We start from the raw sequence: 20,717 nt of genomic DNA, 5'->3' as shown, positions 1-20,717 counted from the left end.
GGAAGCGCCGTCGGAAGCCCCCGGGGCGAGAGCGATCGGCGGCGGCGGCGGCGGCTGCAGCGCGCAGCCCGCCCCCGGGAGCGCCGCCGCGCAGGAGCGGCGGGGAGCGCCGCGGGCTGGGCGCGTTAGGCAGCGGGGCAGGAGGCGGCACGCCCGTTAAGCACGCACCCCGGGGCGGGCGGGGAGCCGCGCAGCCGGGGCGCAGGCACCCCCGGGCATCCGGCCGGCGCCGCTGACCCCGGTGGCGGTTGGGGGAGCCGGTAACGCGGGGCAGGCCTGATGGGCGGCTCAGGCGAGGACCGGGCGCTGCCCGCAGCCCCGCCGCCAAGCGGGCAGGTAGCGGCGGGGGAGGGACCCCAGCGGCGGGGGCGGGCGTCACCGCCCCCGGCCCGGGCAGGTGCGGGGCCGCCCGGTGCGTCGGGCGGAGGCGGAGCCCGGAGCTGCCACCGGGGCGAGCGTAGGGGCCTGCCCGGTGGCGGCGGCGGCGGCGGCTCTGGCACTTTTGACCAGTCCCCTTTGTCTCGGCGGGACCGGGCGAGCCCCGCGCCGAGATCTGCCCGATCCGCCTGGTAACAGCCCGGCGCCCCCATTGGCTCACGCTAATGGCCGCTTCCTGCGGCCGCGCCGCCCCGCGCCGCCCGCCGGGGGCTCCCCCGGGCCCCGGGCCAGCGCCGCTCCCCGCCGCCGGCACCGCCCGCCCGCCGGGGAGCCCCGCGCCCCGCCGGGGAGCTTTTATGAATGAAAGACCGGCCTCGTGCTGAAAGGGGCGGGGGGGGGGGGGGGGAGGGAGACATGACCCCCCTCACCAAGCCCACCCCAACCGGCAGGCACCGGGAGGGCGAGGATGGCGGAGGCGTGGGTGCTGTGCCGGGCTGGGAGAGGGAGTCCGTGCTCCTGGGCAGGGCAGGGCCGGGCGACGTGGCCAGGAACAAATGTTTGGAGGGAAAGAGCCGGCACGATCCGGGGCGCCGGGACTGGCTCCCCCAAGGGCTTTCCCTGCACCCCCAAAGCAGCTGCTCCCTAGAAAGGTGTTAGGGGGTGCAGGGAATTCCATTAAATAGGATCCCCCAGTTGTGCATCGCAGGCAGGCCGAATTCCAGTCCGGGAGTGCAGGGTCATGGCGTGTTTCTTCATTAAAAATTAAAACCTCCCCGGCCAACTGAAGTTGTGAAAACAGAAGTGCGTGTCCTGCGTATGAAGCACAATAGACAGGCGGAGGGACGCAGGCGGGGGACAGCTTCCTCGCTGAGAAACCGTCCAGATTCGCCCCGCGGGCTGCGGCGTGCAAGGGGAACTGAGATCCCCGGGCCTCCGACATCCTCCTAACAGACGAAGACAAAATGGAGACAAATGGTCGAGCAAACGGGTAAACTAGGAAAGATGGGCAGGTATTTCATGCAAAGAGATTACGTAAACACACAACTGTGCAACAACATGCCCTGTGATCTTTGGCGCTGCTTTCCCTGCAGGTCATGCAGGAGAGATGCTATATGTCTCCACGGCATGTCCACCACGGCATGTCCTCCACGGCCAGGAGACCGACCCGCTGCCCTGACGCCTGCTGGCGATGCTGCCGCGAGTGCCGTACCACCGGTAGGTATTCCTGCTATCGGTGCTGCACCCAGGTGATGCTAAAGCACCGAGGCTGAGGTTAATCCGAGTGCTCAGGTTTTGAGGGGCGGGCAGGCAGAAGGCAGCGTGAACCCCAGTTTATGGCCTTCCCGCTTCTCCCCGCTCCACTTTGGTGCGGGACAAGTCGTTTCTCCCATGCAGCGGTGCATTGGCTTCACCGCCGGTATTCTCTAGCGGGCCCCCAGCTCCCCTATCAGCCCCTCGAAAAGTGAGGAGTTTAAAAGAGACTTTTTTTTTTTTTATTAGAAACAAAGCAAAGCAAAGTGTTTTCAGGTACAGGCAGTTCAGCCGGGGAACGGGAGTTATTTACGGTGGGGCCCCGCCGTTGCACGTCACGCGTGGACAGGCTGTCCTGGCGGTGCGGCGTGTCGGATGAGGCCCCGGCAGGCTCCGGCGGCTGCCGGCACCTCCCTCCCCACCCCCAGTTCATCTCCCTGTAGGTGCTAGAGGAAGCTCTGGCCACCATTTTGCTGCTCTGCTGGGATATTTTTTCTGGGTGGCTGTGAGCGGTGGGGGTGGGGTGCCGAGTGCGGCCTGCCCGGCGTGCGCTGCCGCCGACTGCGGCTCGGATTAGCTATCGCCCTGTCCCCTGCCACCTCTGCGCCCCTTTTGGAGGGTAAAACCTTTAAAGTGAAAGGAAAGACTTAAAAAAAAAAAAAAAGAGAAGAAAAAGCACCATCTTGGCGGGGGGGGGAGGACCCCAATTCCTTTAAAATTCTGGCGTGCAGCAAAACCATCTAGGCTGGGAAAAAATAGGACTGAGGAAACGGGAGAAAGCTTTTCCCTTGGGATCAACTACAAAGACCAGGATTTCAGGTTGGGAGCGCGCCTTTTTGAAACGACAGATATCGCAGGTACGCGTCGGTGACGGCAATAATAATAATAATTGATAACGAACAGCGACGCACTGGTACTGCCCTGCTCCCCCTCCCCGGCGCCCCCCGTAAAATAATACCAACCAAGTCTCCTTGTATTTATATCCCTGCGTGTCTGTGTGTGGCCTAGCCCCATTCATCATTTGGCTCCCACTGCAGAACTCGCTCCATTTTTAAAATTATGCATGATACACTGAAGAGACAATTTGGGTTTCCCCCACCTCTCCCTTGCCCTTGAAGAAAGCAAGCCCTTGTCTCATTTGCATTTGCATTAAAACCCTGCTCTCTATAAGCTAAGCAAAGGGGAAGGACTTGAAGCCTATGGGATGGCTTTAGGGCTCTGCCCCTTGCTTTTGGCTCGCTCTCTCTCTCTCTCTCATTCTCTCTCGTGCTTTGATCTCTGCTTAACAACAGTAACGTCACAGGGACTATACAGGAGAGTTTTGTTGGAAGTTAGAAAGTTTTGCAGCCTCCAGAGGGCTGTAGCGGCAGTAGCAGAAGCAGCATCCAAGGGACTCCTGGAAGGGGAAGAGAGAGAGCGAGCGAGCGACTGACTCAGTCTTGCTGCAGAAAACTGACTCGAGACGACGGAGGCAGACATGGAACATCAGCTGCTGTGCTGCGAGGTGGAGACCATCCGACGAGCCTACCTAGATGCCAACCTCCTCAATGACAGGGTGCTGCAGACAATGCTGAAGGCGGAGGAGACCTGCTCGCCCTCCGTCTCCTACTTCAAGTGCGTGCAGAAAGAAATCTTGCCATATATGAGGAAAATAGTTGCCACTTGGATGTTGGAGGTTTGTATCTTTCGGGGATTTTCTTTGCAAGCTTCGGCACCGAAATGCATTAAGCCGCAGAGCTGCTCCCCCATCTCCTGCCGCTCCCGGCCCCCCCCTCCCCTCCCCCCCCTCCACCCCCCCCCCCCCGAAATAAGTTCCCCGGCGCGGCACACGTTGCTCTGGCTTCGGAGACGCCCGCGTGTAACGAGGGGACGCGGGGCCGGGGTTAGGATCGCCGCCGCCGTTATTGCCGCTTCTTTATCCCCGCTGCAACAGTCAGGTCCCGCCGCGGAGGGGCAGCGGACGATTCCCCCCCCCCCCCCCGCCCCCCCACCCCGGCACACCGCGTCGGGGGTCGGGGGGTGCCCCGGCACCTTTTCCGGCCGTCGGGGCAAGGCGGTACCGGCGGAGGGGAGCGCGGAGCAGAGCCCCCTCGGCGGTACCCCCCGTCCGCCGCCCCGCCGGGGAGCGGCCCCGGCTGCCGAGCCCCCGGCCGCGCGGTGCGGGGCCGCCGGGAAACCCTGCCAGTTAATTTTTTCTGGGGATTTTATTTTAAATTAATATCCTTGTACACGTATGCAAGTGGCTGCCCGTGCCAGTATTATGCGCCATCTTTGTTCTTTTATTTGCAAAGCAAAAGTGTTTATTAATCGGGAGAAAAATTAAGAAAGTCCCGGGGAGCAAGCCAAGGGTGTGTGTTGCGGGGGGGAGCGGGGGGAAGGGGGAAGGGGGAAGAAGGTCGGGGGCCGGGGGACCCCGCTGGGGCTGCGGGCAGGGGGACCGGCCGGAGGGGCTCCGGCGTTTCTTGGGGGGAGTTGCAGGGTGAAAGTTTCTTTGTTCAGCGCGAAGAGAGGCTCGAGCTGTGGTCACCCCTCAAAGGCATGCTTGTGCTGCGGCGGCGATCTGCAAGGTCGCCTGGGAAAAGCGAGTTGGAAAGGGCCTCGTCCCCTGGCGGGACACGTCTGGGGGGGCTCCCAGTGGGAGCCCCAGGAGCTGGGCTACATTTTCATGCGTTTTCGGAAGCCCTGGGCGCCCGCGATCTATTTTTAATTAATTTTTGAAAGCGCAGCGCCCTGCCTTGCTCTGGGAAATGTCGCGCCCGGCTGTGCTGCAGGGCGAGAGAGGGAGGCGGTGAATTTCACTTCGGGGGGCCTCCCCGGAGCCCCCCAGCAGGACCATCGGCACGGGGCTCGGTAAAGGACCCCCGCCGCTTCATTTTCAACCTTTTTTGAGAGCTCGAATAATTTTTTAAATATTTTTAAATATTTTTTGAAAAGATGACGTCTGGGGAAATGAGGCTGGACGCCACCTTTGTGTCTCGACCAGAGAGGGGAATCGGCCGCACAACGGCAAATTAGATGAAGAAATAAAAGCGAAATAAATAAATCCGGGGGCAAGTCCGGCTCTGCACCCCATTCCCAGACACGGGGGCTCGCATTTTCCACCGCTTTCCTTTTTCTTTCCTTTTTTAAAAATTTGTTCTAGGGCTGGAAAGATGGGGACAGACCTCCTTTTCGACACCCACCCCCCCCCCCCCTTGAATCGCCTGCGGATTTCTAACGCCACATTTCTCCCCACTTTGTCACTCGTGACTTTCATTTTCTTTGATGCCTCTGGTTTTCCCGTATTTATCGTTCTCCCCAACTGCATTTTCCCCCTCGTCTCCTTCAACCTTGCCCTGCAAAGCCTGGGGGGCGAGGGGGGGGGGAGGGAAGACGAGGGTGGCTGGACAAGCCTAGCTTTCGCCTATATTAAATTATTCTTCAACGATCTCTTTCCTTCTTCCAGGTTTGCGAGGAGCAGAAGTGCGAAGAGGAAGTTTTCCCCTTGGCTATGAATTACTTGGACAGATTTTTGTCGTTTGAACCCCTCAAGAAAAGCCGATTGCAATTGCTCGGAGCTACCTGCATGTTTGTGGCTTCAAAAATGAAGGAAACTATTCCTCTGACCGCAGAAAAACTGTGCATTTATACAGATAACTCCATCAGACCCGACGAATTACTGGTAATTTCACGTTTAATCACCTCAGGAAAAAAAACAAAAAAAAAAAAACCCCAAACCAAAAAAAAAACCCCAAACCAAAAACGCCGATTAGGAAGCCCCCCGACACCGGGGCAGGCGGGGAGGGGGCTGCCTCCCGCCCGCGGGGGTGCCGGTGGAGGGCGAGAGCCGCTCCCCGCGGCCGCAGGAGCTCTAGCCCCGCCGGCGGCGGCGGCGGCCCAGGAGGGGAGCGGAGCGGGGCCGGGCCGGGGCCGGGGCCGGGGCCGGGGCCGGGCCGGCCCCCCGCTTCCCCGGCCGCGGCCCGCGGGCTGCCCCGGCCGGAGCCGCCGCCACCGAGCGGCTGGGCGCGGCGCGGGCGCCCCCTGGCGGCCCCGCGGGGGGCTGCGGCGGGCGCTTCCCGGCGGGGGGCGGCCCGGCGCCCCTCGGCCCCTGCCTGCGCCCCCCGCCTGAGCCGGGGCTCTGCCGCGGGAGGACTGCACACCCCCCCCCCCCCCCCCCTCCGCACCCCCCCCCCCCAGCCGGGGAAGCGGGCTCGGCTGAGAGCTGACTCGCGCAGCTGCGGATGCTGCTCGTCCGACCGTGTGTGAGCGGAGCTAACCACATTTTCCCTCTTCTCCTTCCTCTTCTCTTCTTCCCCTTCCCTCCCTCTTGTCTTTGCAGCAAATGGAGCTGCTTCTGGTGAATAAGCTGAAATGGAATCTGGCTGCAATGACCCCCCACGATTTCATTGAACATTTCCTTACTAAAATGCCTCTGGCAGAGGACACCAAGCAGATCATCCGTAAACATGCTCAGACTTTTGTGGCTCTGTGCGCTACAGGTATGAGCCTTGCACGTTAAGCACAGCGTGTTGCTCCCCTACACGCACCTACCCCCTGGCTTGTAAAGCTTCCCGTAGCTGTGGTCTAAAGCGAGCTCACAGAGCTGTGGGGAGGTAGTTTAAGCCCCGATTATTGCCCCTTGTTTGCAGAAGGTGGATTACTTTGCAGAGGTAAGTTTTTTTCAGAAGATACTTTGCTTGAGTATGCGGTGGTGTCAGGGAGGGAGAAGTACCCCCCTCTTTGTAGCTTAGCCGTGGAGTCGCAGCTCAGCGTGGCACGATTTCTTCACCTCTGTACACCGGGTTTTATGTGGGGGCTGCAAAAGGCTTACTGCCCGTACGGGAATCCCTCCCCATGTGGATTCATTCTTAAGACAGTTTTTAAAGGCGGAGGGAGATTTTGCTTGTGAATAGCTCTGCGTGGGGGTTTTAAAACTTCCCTCTTCAAGTTGCCTCTTCCCCCCCTCCTCGGTGGCTGGTGGATTGGAGGAGGGCCACGCGGCACAGAGGCTTTCCTGGCACAGGACCGAGCCGCTGCCATCTGCACCCTTCTGACCACGTGCTGTGCTGAAGCCATGTGCAGGGCTGGCCTCCAAAGACGCCGACTGTTCGCTAGGCCAGGTTTGCAGAGGCCTGATCTTTGGTTTCAAGGGCACCGTGCGTGCGCGCGCGCTGGTTCTTTGAAGTTCCATGTTTGCATGTGGACTGTGTGTGTATGCATTTGTACATGTACCGGCTTTACCCACTGAACCCTAGCAAGTGGGAAGGAAAAAAAGTTTTAGAAGAGTCTTTCCGTTCTCCAGATCTCGCTGTTCCCACAGGACAGAGTGGAGGAGCAGGGACAAAAGAAGTTCTAGAGGGAAGATACTCTGTTTAAACAAAACGTGTTCAGCGCGTTTTCTTTTAGTATGGCGAGACCAATCCAGGAATGACAAAAGAATAAGGAAGAAAAAGCAGCCAAAGCAAATGTTCTTTTGCAGTAGCATGTAAAGAGGAATGCCAGACACTCTGTTGACACTGATAAAAACTTAGTGTAAAGGAGATACAGTGCTTTAGTAAATGTTAATATTCGGTAGCAGTTGTGCTAAAAAAAGAGATCAAGCCTGCGTTTGGACTTGAGAAGAGGTATCCACACTTGAAAACCTCGGTGGGATGTGTGTGGTCAATGGCACAAATTAATGTTGTGTAGTTTATTTTCCAGAGATGGATTTGGTATAAAAAGGTTGAAGAAAGACTGCAAGCACTCAGAAGAAAAATTTTATTTCACAGAATCGGCCCTACTGCAAGGCCTAAAGATAGAACGACCAAGCCATAAAAGAGAAATTTATAAACACTGGCGTTGCTCTTCATCTTGGGCCTAACATCAGCATAACGGGCAGTTCGTAAGTTAGATTGCCTGGAATAATGCTCGGTGTTCGGAGTGCTACAACCTTCAAACAGCCTTCAGACTACCTGCAGCAACATTTTGGGAAAATCAGACGTAACTCTCCATGGCAGATTCCACCAGATAAGGCTGCTGCGGCTCCGAATGTGTGATTTGCTAAGTTTGAAGCTTCCTCGGCTGTTAGCTAAAAAGAAAAGCTACCCGGCCTCCCCTTTGGATATGGGGATGTTTAACCTAGGTTGTTGTGTTGGCAATGACAGGGATGAAAACAAGAGTAGTTCAAAGGTTGGAGACTTGCTAAGAGTCCAGTACTTTGATCTACTGTCGGTGTTGTTATGTTTCTTTTAGGAAGCACATCCAGAGCCTTTATTTAACACTGCTACACACCACAGCTGGAGAATGGATCAGTAAATGAGAACCATGTTCTGGGAGTTTTACTTAGCTTTTAAAAAAAACAGGGCTGAGCTCACCAGAATTGGGGCCCTCTTCAGCTCCCTACTGAAGTTGGGAATATTGCCGGGGTAAAGAGCGCTCAGGAAGGCTGCCACTAGGCTCTGTATTTTTATTGTTATTTTTGGATGTCAGGTTTTTCTCTACCTCTTGCTTTCCCCCTGACTTCTTTGTTGGCTAGTGAAGATCACATGTGGCCTAAGTAGCATCTGGACTTTGCTTTGCTGTTGCTGGGTTGTGTTGGTATGTCCCCTTGCCAAAATGAACCTAGATGGACTGCAAATGCGTTGTGCTGCCTGGATGCTGCGGGGCCCAATCCAAAGTCCAGTGGAAACACTGACACTCGCTGAAGTGGCCTCAGGGACAAGTGCAGTATATCCTTTGCTTGAAGTACAGCCCATGTCCTCTACTGTAAAGGAGGGTCTCCTAAGAAGAGACAGCAAAATAATGCTTGCTTAGAAAATAAAATCTCCACCAGTTGGCTTAACAAGGTGAAGGCTGTGGAAGTGTTTGTAGATGAGTGTATATGTGTTGGCTGCAGAAAGAGAAGGTTACGCTGCAAGGTGAAGTTGAGGGGAATTCCTTCTAAGCTCCCTCTTCAGTTGTCTGGCTAGTAGAAGTGGATTTGTTTGATTTGGTTTGGTTTTGAAAAATCCATTTTCACCAAAGGATGTCTTTGTGCTGTGGTAGGTTCAGGAGAAAAAGCAAAAAAAAAAAAAAAAAAAAAAAAAAAAATTACCAGGGGTTGTTTGAAGTTAACACATAATTGAGCTTAATGAATGGGGCTTTGGCATGGCCGAGCAAGGCAGGGAGAGCTCAAAAGGAAGCAGGCCTCTTTTGGCCCAAGTTAAGACCAGTGTTGAGGGAGAACTGCAGCTCTATACAAGCATAACAATGAATAGCAACAAATATTGGAGCTTCAGCATTTCATTATGTTCCTTTGGTTATCAAAACATACCAGGCTCCTTTTATATTATTATTATTGCTATTATTATTGTTGTTGCTTTCCTCCTCTCGGATGGAGAAAGAAAGATCCCCCTTTGAAACAAGCGTGTTACAATTCTCCTATTCTCTGGCCTTTATAAAATTGGAAGTCTCAAGGTATGTGACCAGTTGGAACCTGTTGCATCTTGCAGCAAGTGATTTATGTTCGCAGTTTTGATTTGCCTCAATGAAAAGATTTTCATTCATAGCCCCCAGCTCTCCAGACGGATGGAATTGCTGCTCCATTTAAAAAGGAAAAGGGGTGACTCGCCTTGTTAGGAATTTTTTTTAAAGCGCTGCAGCGCCTATATGCCTGCTTTGTCCTCCCTTCAGGGTGGCTGGCATTCTTCTCTCTCCTCCCCCTCCTCTCTCTCTCTCTCTCTCTCTTTTTAACAACGCTGAAGTTGTTTATTCTTTTTGGATGAAGTCTCAGATAGGCTACTGGGGATGTGTGCTTCAATTGATGGGGCCCCCTACCCCATTGTGGCTGTGTCAGGTCTAATTCATCTCACCGAAGCCCCCTTGTTCCTGAGCGCTCAATAGCGCAAGATGAGGCGATGGAGGCTGACAATGATGCCACACTCTTCACTTGGGGGCATCCAATTACAGGCGAGAGGGGCCCCCTGATTAATATGCTGAAATTAGTGGCCTCTGCCACAAATAATTCCTTGTTGAGTTGCAACAAAAAGGCAGTCCATGCTGCTTGTCTGGAGTGGTTATAGGGACAGACACAAACTGGTCATTTAAACTTCATTATCACTTTTCCACCTTGGAAAGAATGAGGGTGTGACTATGAATTCATGTTCTTGTTTACTGCTCCATTTAAAAGAAGAACGCAAATATTAATCCCAAACGTGATCCTGTCAGGACAGACTCATTAAACTGACACATTTTGGTCATGTTCTGTTTGTGGAGCTCGGTAAATAGTGTCGCGAATGCGCTGCCACCGTATCCCTCTGAGCAACCCAGTCTTGGTGGAATTCATGCTTGCCTACTGAAGTCCCTCATTTCTGAAGTCTACCTGCAACTGTGTATCAGTATTTCAGTTAGGGGACGGGCTTTGGAATGTGTATAGTGTCAATAAGCAGACCGGACTACTTTGATTTTTGGGAATGACAGAAGCTTGCTAGAAGGTGGGTGTATTTGTATCTGCCCGCCAATGGGCAGATTAGGAAAGGGGGATAAACTAAATTTATTTTAAGCACGGTAACGTAAATGAGATGACTTTAGATCAAGCTTGCCTTTTCGCTGGCAGTGCATCACAAAAGTTTGGCCACAATTCATCGTATCGGTTTAATTTTGAAGGTTCATAGAAAGCTGGGCGAAATGCCCCTTTGAAGGTGGGTATTGGTCAGGGCTACAATGGAGTGTCAGAGGTATATGAATAGATTCAGAGAGAGGACTTTCATAGAGTCCCAAAGTCTTTAGTTTCACTGGTAAAACATTTACACAAAAGTTATTTTATCATAATAAAAGAGATGCATGATTTAATACTTAAACTGTTCCACTGAGCACTCTAAGCTGTCCATTCCTTTGATTTCATTCAAGGGTTTGACAGATGGTTTATATTTTTTCAACCCAGAGGAAGTTGTATTCTGATAAAAGCTGAAGGAATGTATCTCAGGTTCTTGTGTATAATGTGGCATTTCCCTTTCTTCCTCAAACAAAATTAGACGTTTACTTGTGCCACTTACTTCCTTTGTTTCTGATTCTCCTCCAAGGTGTACGCTGCCACGGATCAAACGCATTCCTGTTCAGCAGAAAGAGTCTTAGCATTAAAATGTGGATTATTCTTATTAAAAAACCCCAACAAAACAAAACAAAAAAAACAAACCAAAAACATGCTAAATGGCAGAGATAGCCCCTTAAGGAATCATGGGAGTGGCTTTGTGGAGAGACCTACAGCAATGCAGTCTGGAAGGGGGCCCAGCCTCTTGTCAGCATGGTGTCACATCAGAATGTAACTGATTGTCCGCCAATTCTTGGGACCCCCGTCACTTAGTTATGCCACATTTACATTAAATCCCTGTTGCCAGGATGGATGGCAGCCACTGACAAGAGACTAGGTTGAGACAAAGCATTTTTAAGATGAAACCTTAATTTAAATATGGATTATCTGCCTCCTGACAGGGTTAAGCAGTCTTTCTCTTTCTTTCTTTTTGTTGATGTTGTTGTTCATTAAAGCTATATTCCTTTGAATGTCAGTGCAAAGGTTTCTGCTCTAAAGGGCCCGAGGACTCCTTATTAGAGTGCACCTAGGATCTGATCGTGCGAAACACTTACGCATGCGAACAGGTTTTCTCAGATGTATAGTGCCATTGACTCCAGTGGCATTATTCATATGAGCAAAGTATTTTAACATTTGAAGAACGGGGGCCCTGCTTATGATAAAAATACCTTGAAGTGATGAATGGCCTCCCAGGCTTAGTGCTAGGAAGGGCTACTCACTGAAGTACAGTTGCTCATGTGGATAAGTGTTTACAGGTTTGGACCTGTAATAGTTTAGAGCAGGAGGCACCTTTCTGCTTACAATTTTCCCTGCCTTTTCGGATGCAATAGTTGGCAGCTGAAGCCATGCTGGTAGAAGAGTGTATGTGTATGGGCAGGCTTCTCCTAAAGCAATCATTTCAGTCTTTTTTTTTTCTCTCTCTTCTTTCTTCATACAGATATTAAATTTATTTCAAACCCACCTTCCATGATCGCAGCTGGCAGTGTGGTAGCAGCTGTGCAAGGCCTGCATCTGGGGAACACTAACACTTTCCTCTCCTATCAATGCCTCACACATTTCCTATCACAAGTTATCAAATGTGATCCGGTAAGTGACTCTTTCTCTCGGTTGATCTCCTGCCTTAGAGTTTAAGAATGAATGCCTGCTTACTGCATAGTAGCTAATCTGACAGTAAATCTTGATAAAAGTCAAACCTCAGAGTGGGGTTTTTGAACGTGTTCTCTTGTGTCCGTCCTAGTTATTTAGCCGTCATTATGTCCATTAATAATCTGTGATTACGCTGCTGCAGTTCACTGATAGGAATGCCACATCCAGCTCTAATGTTTGTAAGAGAGGCGTATCTGACAGAGCAAAGGAAGCCCTGCATCGATTTAGGACGTTGCAGAGACTGTGTTTTGTTGTAGGTAATTAAACCAGGAGTCTATGTAAAACAAAACTTTGAAAATAAGACGAGGAAATAGTTACTGAGACCTCGTGGTATCTCTGACCTTATCTTTGACCATTCTTGAGGCCTTTTATTGTGCCAAGTGGTGTGAAAAAGCCCTTCTTAAAAGAGTTCTAATGATCTAATTTGGTTTATTACGTGCTAGACCTGCACAGTAGCTGGTATTGAATTCCTTTTCGGAACAAATGCTTGTCCCACGACTTTCTGACAAGGTAGATGGTCCTCACAGGACTCTCATTTTGCCCGGCAGCTTCCAGGAGATGCACATCAGTAACTAGTGAGCAATAAACCTTTCATGAGTGAATGGGCCAGGAAGGGAGGCTACAAGGAAGACCTAAAGTCAATGATCCATGTCATAATGGTGTGTGAAGTTGGGGCAGAGTTGAGCTTTGTTTTGTAACAATGTGGAAGACCAATAAATAGATGCTTTAAAAAGGTTCTTGTGAGGTCTCCAAGCGCTGGACAATGAGTCAAATAAAGACAGCTCTGTGGTTAGCGGCAGAATCTTTGAGATGCTGTTAAATTATTTTACATGTTAATAATGTAAATACATAGAGAACTGTACTAGTCCAGACACTGCAAAACTAGATTTGTATAATTGGACTTTGTTGACAGGATTGAGTGATTTCTGGAAAGATGAATGCATCATAATTATTCACAAAATAATATTTTACTATGTGAAACAATTGCTGACAAATATGGTATCTCAGCTTATTACTTCGATCACCTTAACAATGCCTCAGTATTGAGCATGTTATTTCTGCCATTTATATTACTGCAGCTAAAGTAATATGGATCCAGTGCTGAAATGTTAAATGCTGCTCAGTTTGGTATGTACGTATAATGCTTTTAGTCAGTTTGCGAACAATGTAGATATTTCAGTGTATGGTTGGCCACTATCCAGTGCGAGCTATTTGAAGCAGGTACTGAGGAAAAGTATACTAGGCTCGCTATATGTTCTGACAGTATCTCATTCAAACATTATTTAATCATTCCTGATACAGAGCATTGAAGTAGATTCTCTCACGTCTTGGGGAACAACAGCACGTCCTTATGTGACTTAGTTGATGACAGCGCTCTCTTAAAAGAAAAGAAAGTAGTTTTAGCAAGAAGGAGAATTCTTGCTTATTTCTTTTTTATTGTCCAGAGTCATTGCAAGGCCACTGCAATCTGTGCATCTGTATGACCTGAACTTAAAGTTAACAGCTTTAAAAAGAAGTAACTCCCCTCCAGCTTTCATTGCTAAATATATTTATGTGTTAGAGCAGCTAGAGTTAGAAGTAAGGTTTTTGTATAGGTTGCTACAGAAAATAAGCATCATAAAATTATACGTATGTATACGTATACTGTTGTGTTTGTAATGGAATAAGGCAACAGCATCTTTCACTACTACTGCTTTGAGTAGAGGAAGCTGCTTGGTTTCATACATAGCATGATGCCCCTGCATAGAGAATTTCCCGTAAGCTGTGCCTATGTAATCCATGGTATCAAATGCTATTCCTATTATCTTATTTCGCTAGCATGTATATGAAGTTTGTTACTCCACAGCGATGGTTCCCATTGTCAGACCGCACAAATGAATACGCTTTATATTGGATTGTCTTGAAATATTAAGAGCATGCATTATAACATGGCTAACAATCTCCCTGATTATCTATTAGCTAGAGCAGCTGGTCTTTTGGATTTCAGGTTATATAATTACACTTTTTTACCTTTAGTCTCAAAGAAAGCTGAATCTAAAGTAAAATGAATATCACCTGATTGGAATTCCTTTATGGTTCATGTTTACGTTGGTAGGAGTCCAATTTCCCATTTTGCCTTTGATCAGGGGTAATTAGAAGTCAGATAATCACAATTAGAAGTCTTGGGCTGTCTTCCATCATTCTATTCTTGACCCCATCATCCAAACAGATTGAATTTTACCTGACATTCATTTCCAGGCCAGAAATTTGCTAAACTAGATTAGATTGGTTTTCCATGCTGTCTGTTAGTACATTGGAATTCATCTCCTGCCTGCCCCTACTCAGAGGCACCTTCAAACATGTGCTTGTTATCCAGAACGGGTCAGGCAGTAACAAAGGATTTCCAAGCAGTTTCTTTTTTGTTGTTGTTTGTTTCCTTTAGTATCTGACCCTGGAGTCTGATCATGTCTACTGTGTGTGTTAAAGGTATTTGACCACATCAGTTAAGCTAGCAAGTCTTTTTTTTTTTTTTTTTGACTGAGGAGCTTAATTAATCCAGGAAGGGTTTATGACCTTGAACAAACTGTGGGCATTGAAAATTTGGGTAGTGAAGCAGAAAAGTTGTTGGGAGAAGTTATCAGAGTAATGCACAAGTTTTGTATTTGCTTTTCAGTGTTGAGAAGTACTAAGAATGAAAAAAGCTTTGGTGAGGTTGTTCACAGTGAATTTTATATTCTGCAGTTATTTTTGCTAGCTGTAATACGTTCCTGCAGACAAACTATTCATCTAATAGTCATCTGAATAAGAAATGAACAAAAATGCCTAAAACATAAAAAACCACTGTTCATTCAACTGTAGCTTAAGACATAGTCTGTTCATAATAAATTGTAACGATTATGTTTTAAAAAAATACAGTTACAACATGCTGTACTGTGAGAATCTCACAGGAAAAAAAATTCTGTGGTCAAAAATTACCTTTAAATTACGTAGTCTTATGTAATTATTCATGACTGGACTCCAGAGGGAGAAGAATAGGTATTTATAGAAATTCTTTTGAATGGTTTTAGTTTTCAGAGCTCAAACATGCTATATGCAAATGGTTAGGATTCAAAAAAAAAACCCAACCACTCAAAAAACCTACCTCCTACCCCCCCCCCCCCCCCCCCCCCCCAAAAAAAACCCCAAACCAACAGGGTTCGTTTTGCTCTGAAAATAAATTGGCTTTCAGTTTGGAACACTGAACATGCTACCTTGTTAAAACAGAATTATCCTCAAAAGTGCCTGGATTTGTAAAACCAAAAATGCCTAAACCTGTATTCATGTACTACTCTTTAATACATCTAATTCCAAGTGTGACTGAGGTACATGGTACAGGACATGCAAGTAGAAGCCTTACAGTCAGGATTGATCCGTCATATCTTGAGAAGGGGTGAAAGGACTTCATAGAGATCTTATTGTGAAGGCCAGAGGTATGTAGGAGCCAAAGGCATGATGACTTTAGGATATGAGGCGTTTCTTTTTGTCATTTAAAACGCTGTGTGTCTCTGTCAAGAGGAAATATTACACTAGGGTTTAAACCAGAAAAGGTCATAGGTTATGTGTTTTCAGTGAGCTGTAACTGATGGTCTGATCTGCTTAGAGGTAGGATTAACCTCCCTCTCTCTCAGAAGGGACTTGCAGAGAATTGTTTGCTTGTGTTTCTAATCTTATTTTACCCCAAACGCCATGTGCCCTTATTGGTGGCAGAGGAGATTCTTGTGGTAGTGGAATCAGTGAAAAGCTGGTAGATCACACAAGAAGCCTCTGAATGAAGGCAGAATTGAAACTGGGAAATAAAGAAAACAGCAGGCAGGTCACCCTCTCAGGAAAACAACATTCATTCTCAGTCATGCACATCCTAACACTTTTGACGGCAATTTATCATGGAAGACTGGGTTCACCGCAAGGGCTAACACATGTCATAGGTTAAATCAGAAAAGGCAATACTGAAAGGAAACTTCAAAGTCCTTAATACACAGAGTTAAATATGTTGGGAAAAAGCTTACGATGTTTGTTATAAAGATATGAGTAAACAGCACGCTGGAGGAATTTTGGCAAAATGTCGTGTGATTGTTTTGCCTATTTAAGGCACCATTTCTGTGTCGTTGCAATGGATGTACATGGCTCTGAAGAACAGAACCATAACTTGCAGAAAGTTGGACAGGTTGAGCTAACAGGCCTTCTCCAATTCTAATTGCTGTGGATTGATAAGTAGAATTGGATGTTATCTAGTCGTGGTACGGTTTAATGCCTGGGGGAAGTTACCTTCCCCCCAGGAGACATGATCCTGCTTGGTGCTTTATGCTTTTAATTCACACCGAAGTCTGTGCAAGTGGCAGGGCCCTTGCACCCTCCTGAACACGAGTAGGATTGTGTGCGCATTCAGCTCTGAGAAAATGCTTTTGAAGCAAGGGAAAGAGATCTCGCCCTGATTGAGATTTCAAGGTGAATGCGGTAGCAAACTGAAAGCTTGGCAGCACTTTGTAACGCGTGGTTATGAAGGTGTTTAGTGGTGCTTCTGAAAGATCTCTCCATTTTGAGGTCATACAGTCCAGTACATTCTTCTGTTCAGATGCTTTCCGCGTTAGAAATCAGTTAGCTAACTTGAGCTGCCCACTGCTGGACACAGCAGCAGTTGGCAGGCAACTTTGGACATGTATATCTAAACATATATGGCACTTCTATCTACGACTTTGTATTATTGGAACTCAGCCTGGGAAAATCACTGTTTATGACCATCAGTTCTGGTAGACCGTACTGCCAAAGTGTTTCTGTGGTAAAAGTAGAAATCATGGACCAACTCTGATTCCAACCCAGTTTCATTTCATGTCTTTGCACCGCCACTCATTTCGATTGATTCACACTGCTGTCCAGTCAGACTGTTCCTATTTTTTTCAAAAGGTATAAAGAACAGGGAGGTAAAAGATAGCATGAATGGACTTTTACAGAACTGCTGAAATGTTCACAGCACAGACAGAAAAGTAGTAGTGCAAGCTACAACATCTTAACTGTGTCAAGATCCTGCCCGGGTTAGTTACCACGTGTGTCATTGTAATGGAGCGTCCATCACATTCAGTTGTGGACCTATGGGCTGAGACTAACAACAAAACGGCAGTCATGCTTTCTCCAGAGGACCACGTATGGAGATGCTCACCTAGGCCATTAAATAGAAGATGGCAAGAGTTAGTTGCTGAAGTCTGGATCCAGGCTAGCATCCTGCAGAAAATGGGGAAGCTCGTCCAATCCTTTCACTGTTCGGTGTTTCTCTTGCTCTTCCCACGCTCCTTTCAGTCTGCTGCCCTCCCAAATAACTTGATTATATTTCTCTTGCTTTTTCAAGAAATGGTATTTGGTCTGTGATCTTACTATTTTTCTAAAGGACTCTGGGTCTTTTTCTCCTTCCATTTAATCTTCTCTAGGATTGTTTACGAGCCTGCCAAGAACAGATTGAATCCCTCCTTGAATCCAGTCTACGTCAGGCACAGCAGCACAACGTATCTTCAGAAACAAAGACTGTAGAGGATGAAGCAGACCTTTCCTGCACACCTACTGATGTGCGAGATGTGAACATTTAAGAGGACTTCTTCTAATGGGTTTGCTTGGCAAGAAAAGCAGACAAAGAAAGGGCATCTGAGAAGGAATCAGCATCAGGATCTCCCCCCAGAAACCCTTTTCTCCAGGACATTTTTATACCAGAAGGGAAAACCAGTCTTGTTATATTTTTTTCTTGCTCTGTCTCCCTTCCATCTGTGACTTCAAACAAACAAATAAACAAAAAATACCCCAAAAACTGTCTTAAAAGAAAAAAATAGTATTTGCATTACCCCCAGGGGTTTGTGCTACAAAAATAGAGGATTTTATACAATAATAATCAACTAGTTTTTATATTAAAGTGTTCTTGTCTGTATGTTGTAAAAATAGGCATTAACACACAAAATGTCTCCAGGGGAGGTATTAGATTTGATTTCTTACATATAAAACAAACCAACCAACCATTTTTAAAGTAGAAGAGGGTTTTTTTTTTAGATAGTAAATGAAATACTCTTTTTTTTTTCTTTAAAAAGCATAGCTTTAACGCAGTTCTAGGCTTTTCTGTATCTTGCTTGCTTATGCATTTAGTCACTTTATAATTCATCTGTAAATGTTTATTTTATTTCCTTAGGTTTTTTTTATCCTCTTCACCTTATAAATGGTTAACGTAACCCATAAGTTAGTGTATGTTAGTATGCAGCATTATTATATGTTAATCTTTTTTTGTGCCTGTGGATTGCCTGTGCATAAGGCATTTGTAGGGTTCCAGCTTAGCATTGTTGGGGAAGGCCAATGTACTACTCATACGATACTCTATTATAAAAAGAAACCGAAATAGTGACATAATATATTATATTTTTGTAATCTTCATATTTTTGTAGTTACCTGTGTAAAAATGCTGGTCTGACCCCACAGATATTCAGCCTAATTATGGTCAGGTTCAATCCACAGTTCAGTCTTTTTTTTGTTTGTTTGTAATATTCTAAAACCATTCCATTCAAAGCACTTTCAGTCCATTAGATATAGGAAATACATTCTTTTATTGTGTGGGAATTTTTTTTTAATGGAATGGTTTGGAAATATATAAGTGCTTGTTCGCAAACTTGGAATTGCAAAGCAAGTGCATTTAACTATGGTGTTAGAGAAGAGGTGATTTTTTTTTTCCGAAGGTTGTGTTCCAGTGAGAGAAATTGCATTCACAAATTGCCAGGATATCTTCCTATCCTTTTCTATAGAAAAGTTGAAGTTTAGAATCCTTTGGTGCCAACTCATCTTTATAAATTAGGGGCCTTAAAGGTTCACATATAGGACACATAGTTTAAGGATTGTCGCTAGATGTTTTACAACTGAAGGTTTTTAAACACTAAAATATATAATTTATAGTTAAGGCTAAAAAGAATATTTATTGCAGAGGATGTTCGTAAGGCCAGTATGATTTGTAAAATAATGCAATCGCCCCTTTTTAAAAAAAATCTTTCTACCCTTGATGTTGCAGTTTTAACACAGCTTATTAAAGAAAAAAGGACACGCTTCAAAGAACAAACCCAAAACAAAGCAGTCTATTTGGCCCCTTCCTATACATTTTCAAAAGCAGTCTAACCATGAAAAAAACGCCATAGTTAATAGATATGAAAATTGGAGTACTTGAAAGAAGTTCTTATTCCAGTATATGCCCCATTTTTTTATTTAGCTACAAATAGAAAATTTGCACATCTTGGCTATGTATCTTTTTATTATTATTTTAGAAAGTAGCTGAAGGGACGTGGACATAGCTGTTGAAGTTGATGCTCGAGGAGAATGTGATGGTGAAATGTATGTGAGAAAACTGCCGCTAAGGTGTTGATTGTAAAAAAACAAAACAACAAAAAAAACAACAAAAAAAAGAAAAAAGAAAAAAAATTAAAAATTAAAAAAAAGAAAAAGAAAAGAAAAGGAGTGGATGCTCCATTTTTATTGAGCTGCTATGGATAAATTCCCAGCATGGTTTGAAAAAAAAATTAACATTGCTTTTCTGTATCTTTGTCATTGTGTTTTGCTGCTATTTTGTGGATCAGTTTTTTTTTTTTTTGTTATACAATGTCATATACTGCCATGTTATAGGGTTTTAATTTTCTCATAGAAAATTATATTATTGACATCATTTTTTTTGTAGATTTTTTTATGTGATCAATTTTTACTTAATGTGATTACTGCTCTATTCCAAAAAGGTTCCTGTTTCACAATACCTCATACTTCAGTTAACCATGTCTAGACCAGGTTTTAATGTTCGTACACAGTGCCTCATAGTTCTACTGCAAATGGAAATGCATCGAACGTTATTCTGAATGGGTCTCGCGATTTGCAACTAGGTTGCATTAATTTAAAAACAGCAGACATTTCAGAAGATCAAGTAATGTCAGTTTTTTTGTTGTTATGCATTTTATAAAGCTGGATTCTTTGTCTGATCTGGGGTTTATTATCATAGTAGTTTTAAGCTGTGTTACTAGCCACATCGATATATGAAAGGTGCATTATAATATAACTCTTGTATGCCACCTGATGTGGTTTCCCATCAGTTGGGACACATCATTTGGTATGATAGGTTATCTTCTGGAACTCTAAGTATTTTGTGTGTTTAATCTGTTATGATATACTAGTTTTTTGTTTGTTTGTTGTTTTTTTTTTTTTAATTATAGCATAATGCTAATTTAAAAAGCCTGTAAATCTCATAAATAAGCCAGCTAACAGAGTTGTATGCTGAAGAATAATCTAGCTGTTGCCTGTATGCTGCTAAACCAAAACAGAATTAGAACTCATTTTGAGGCAAATGCAGTTAAGATCCTACATAGTGCATAAATAAAGCATTGCAATGCTACTAGCAGTCGCAGGACCCAGGAGGACTGGATACATTCTGTCCAAATTTCAGGAACATTTCTTACTGCTTACCTCATAAAACACTTCTGTTTGTGGCATCTCTGTGTCTCTGAACCAAACATGACTATTGAGTTAGTGCTTGTTGGTTATATTATGTGTTACACTGAGTGGCAGTGTGTACTGCAAACTTCTTTAAAATATTGTATGTACTAAAAGGCCAAATCCAGATAAGTGGGTTCATGTGCCAACAGAGATGCTTTATTTGTCACATTATAACAATCTGTAGTAAGCAAGCAATTCAGATTTGTACATTTTTATATTGTACTTATTGGCATCACTGGTCTGAAATGCACATTTTCACCAACAGACCTGTAACAGACAAGTTTCCAGCAAAAAAAACTAAAGTCTAGAAATAAAATTGGTAAAACCCAATGTCTGCTTGTTGTCGTCTTTTTTTTTTTTAATTGCCTTCATGAATGCTGAATGCTAGTAACTACCTGATGCAGTGAGTAAA

General features: G+C 46.2%; 1 protein-coding gene across 1 annotated transcript; it reads left to right on the top strand.

Annotated features, from left to right (window-relative positions):
* The first annotated feature begins 2,985 nt into the window (after positions 1–2,985).
* Positions 2,986–17,837, top strand: CCND1 (cyclin D1). Its single transcript, XM_050898457.1, has 5 exons — positions 2,986–3,304; positions 5,075–5,290; positions 5,948–6,107; positions 11,592–11,740; positions 17,239–17,837. Exons 1-5 carry the CDS (start codon positions 3,107–3,109, stop codon positions 17,392–17,394), a joined length of 879 nt encoding a protein of 292 aa, XP_050754414.1. The 5' UTR covers positions 2,986–3,106; the 3' UTR covers positions 17,395–17,837.
* The last annotated feature ends 2,880 nt before the right edge of the window (positions 17,838–20,717 follow it).

Source organism: Gymnogyps californianus, chromosome 5 (genome assembly GCF_018139145.2).
Source record: "Gymnogyps californianus isolate 813 chromosome 5, ASM1813914v2, whole genome shotgun sequence".
NCBI lineage: Eukaryota > Metazoa > Chordata > Aves > Accipitriformes > Cathartidae > Gymnogyps > Gymnogyps californianus.
This window is presented reverse-complemented; position numbering and strand designations above follow the sequence as displayed.

Excerpts from the sequence above, each read along its gene's own strand:
- CCND1 (XM_050898457.1), top strand. The coding sequence starts at position 3,107 with ATGGAACATCAGCTGCTGTGCTGCGAGGTGGAGACCATCCGACGAGCC. Across the intron at positions 5,291-5,947 it reads TCAGACCCGACGAATTACTG|CAAATGGAGCTGCTTCTGGT; the intron begins GTAATTTCACGT and ends TTGTCTTTGCAG. Across the intron at positions 11,741-17,238 it reads AAGTTATCAAATGTGATCCG|GATTGTTTACGAGCCTGCCA; the intron begins GTAAGTGACTCT and ends AATCTTCTCTAG.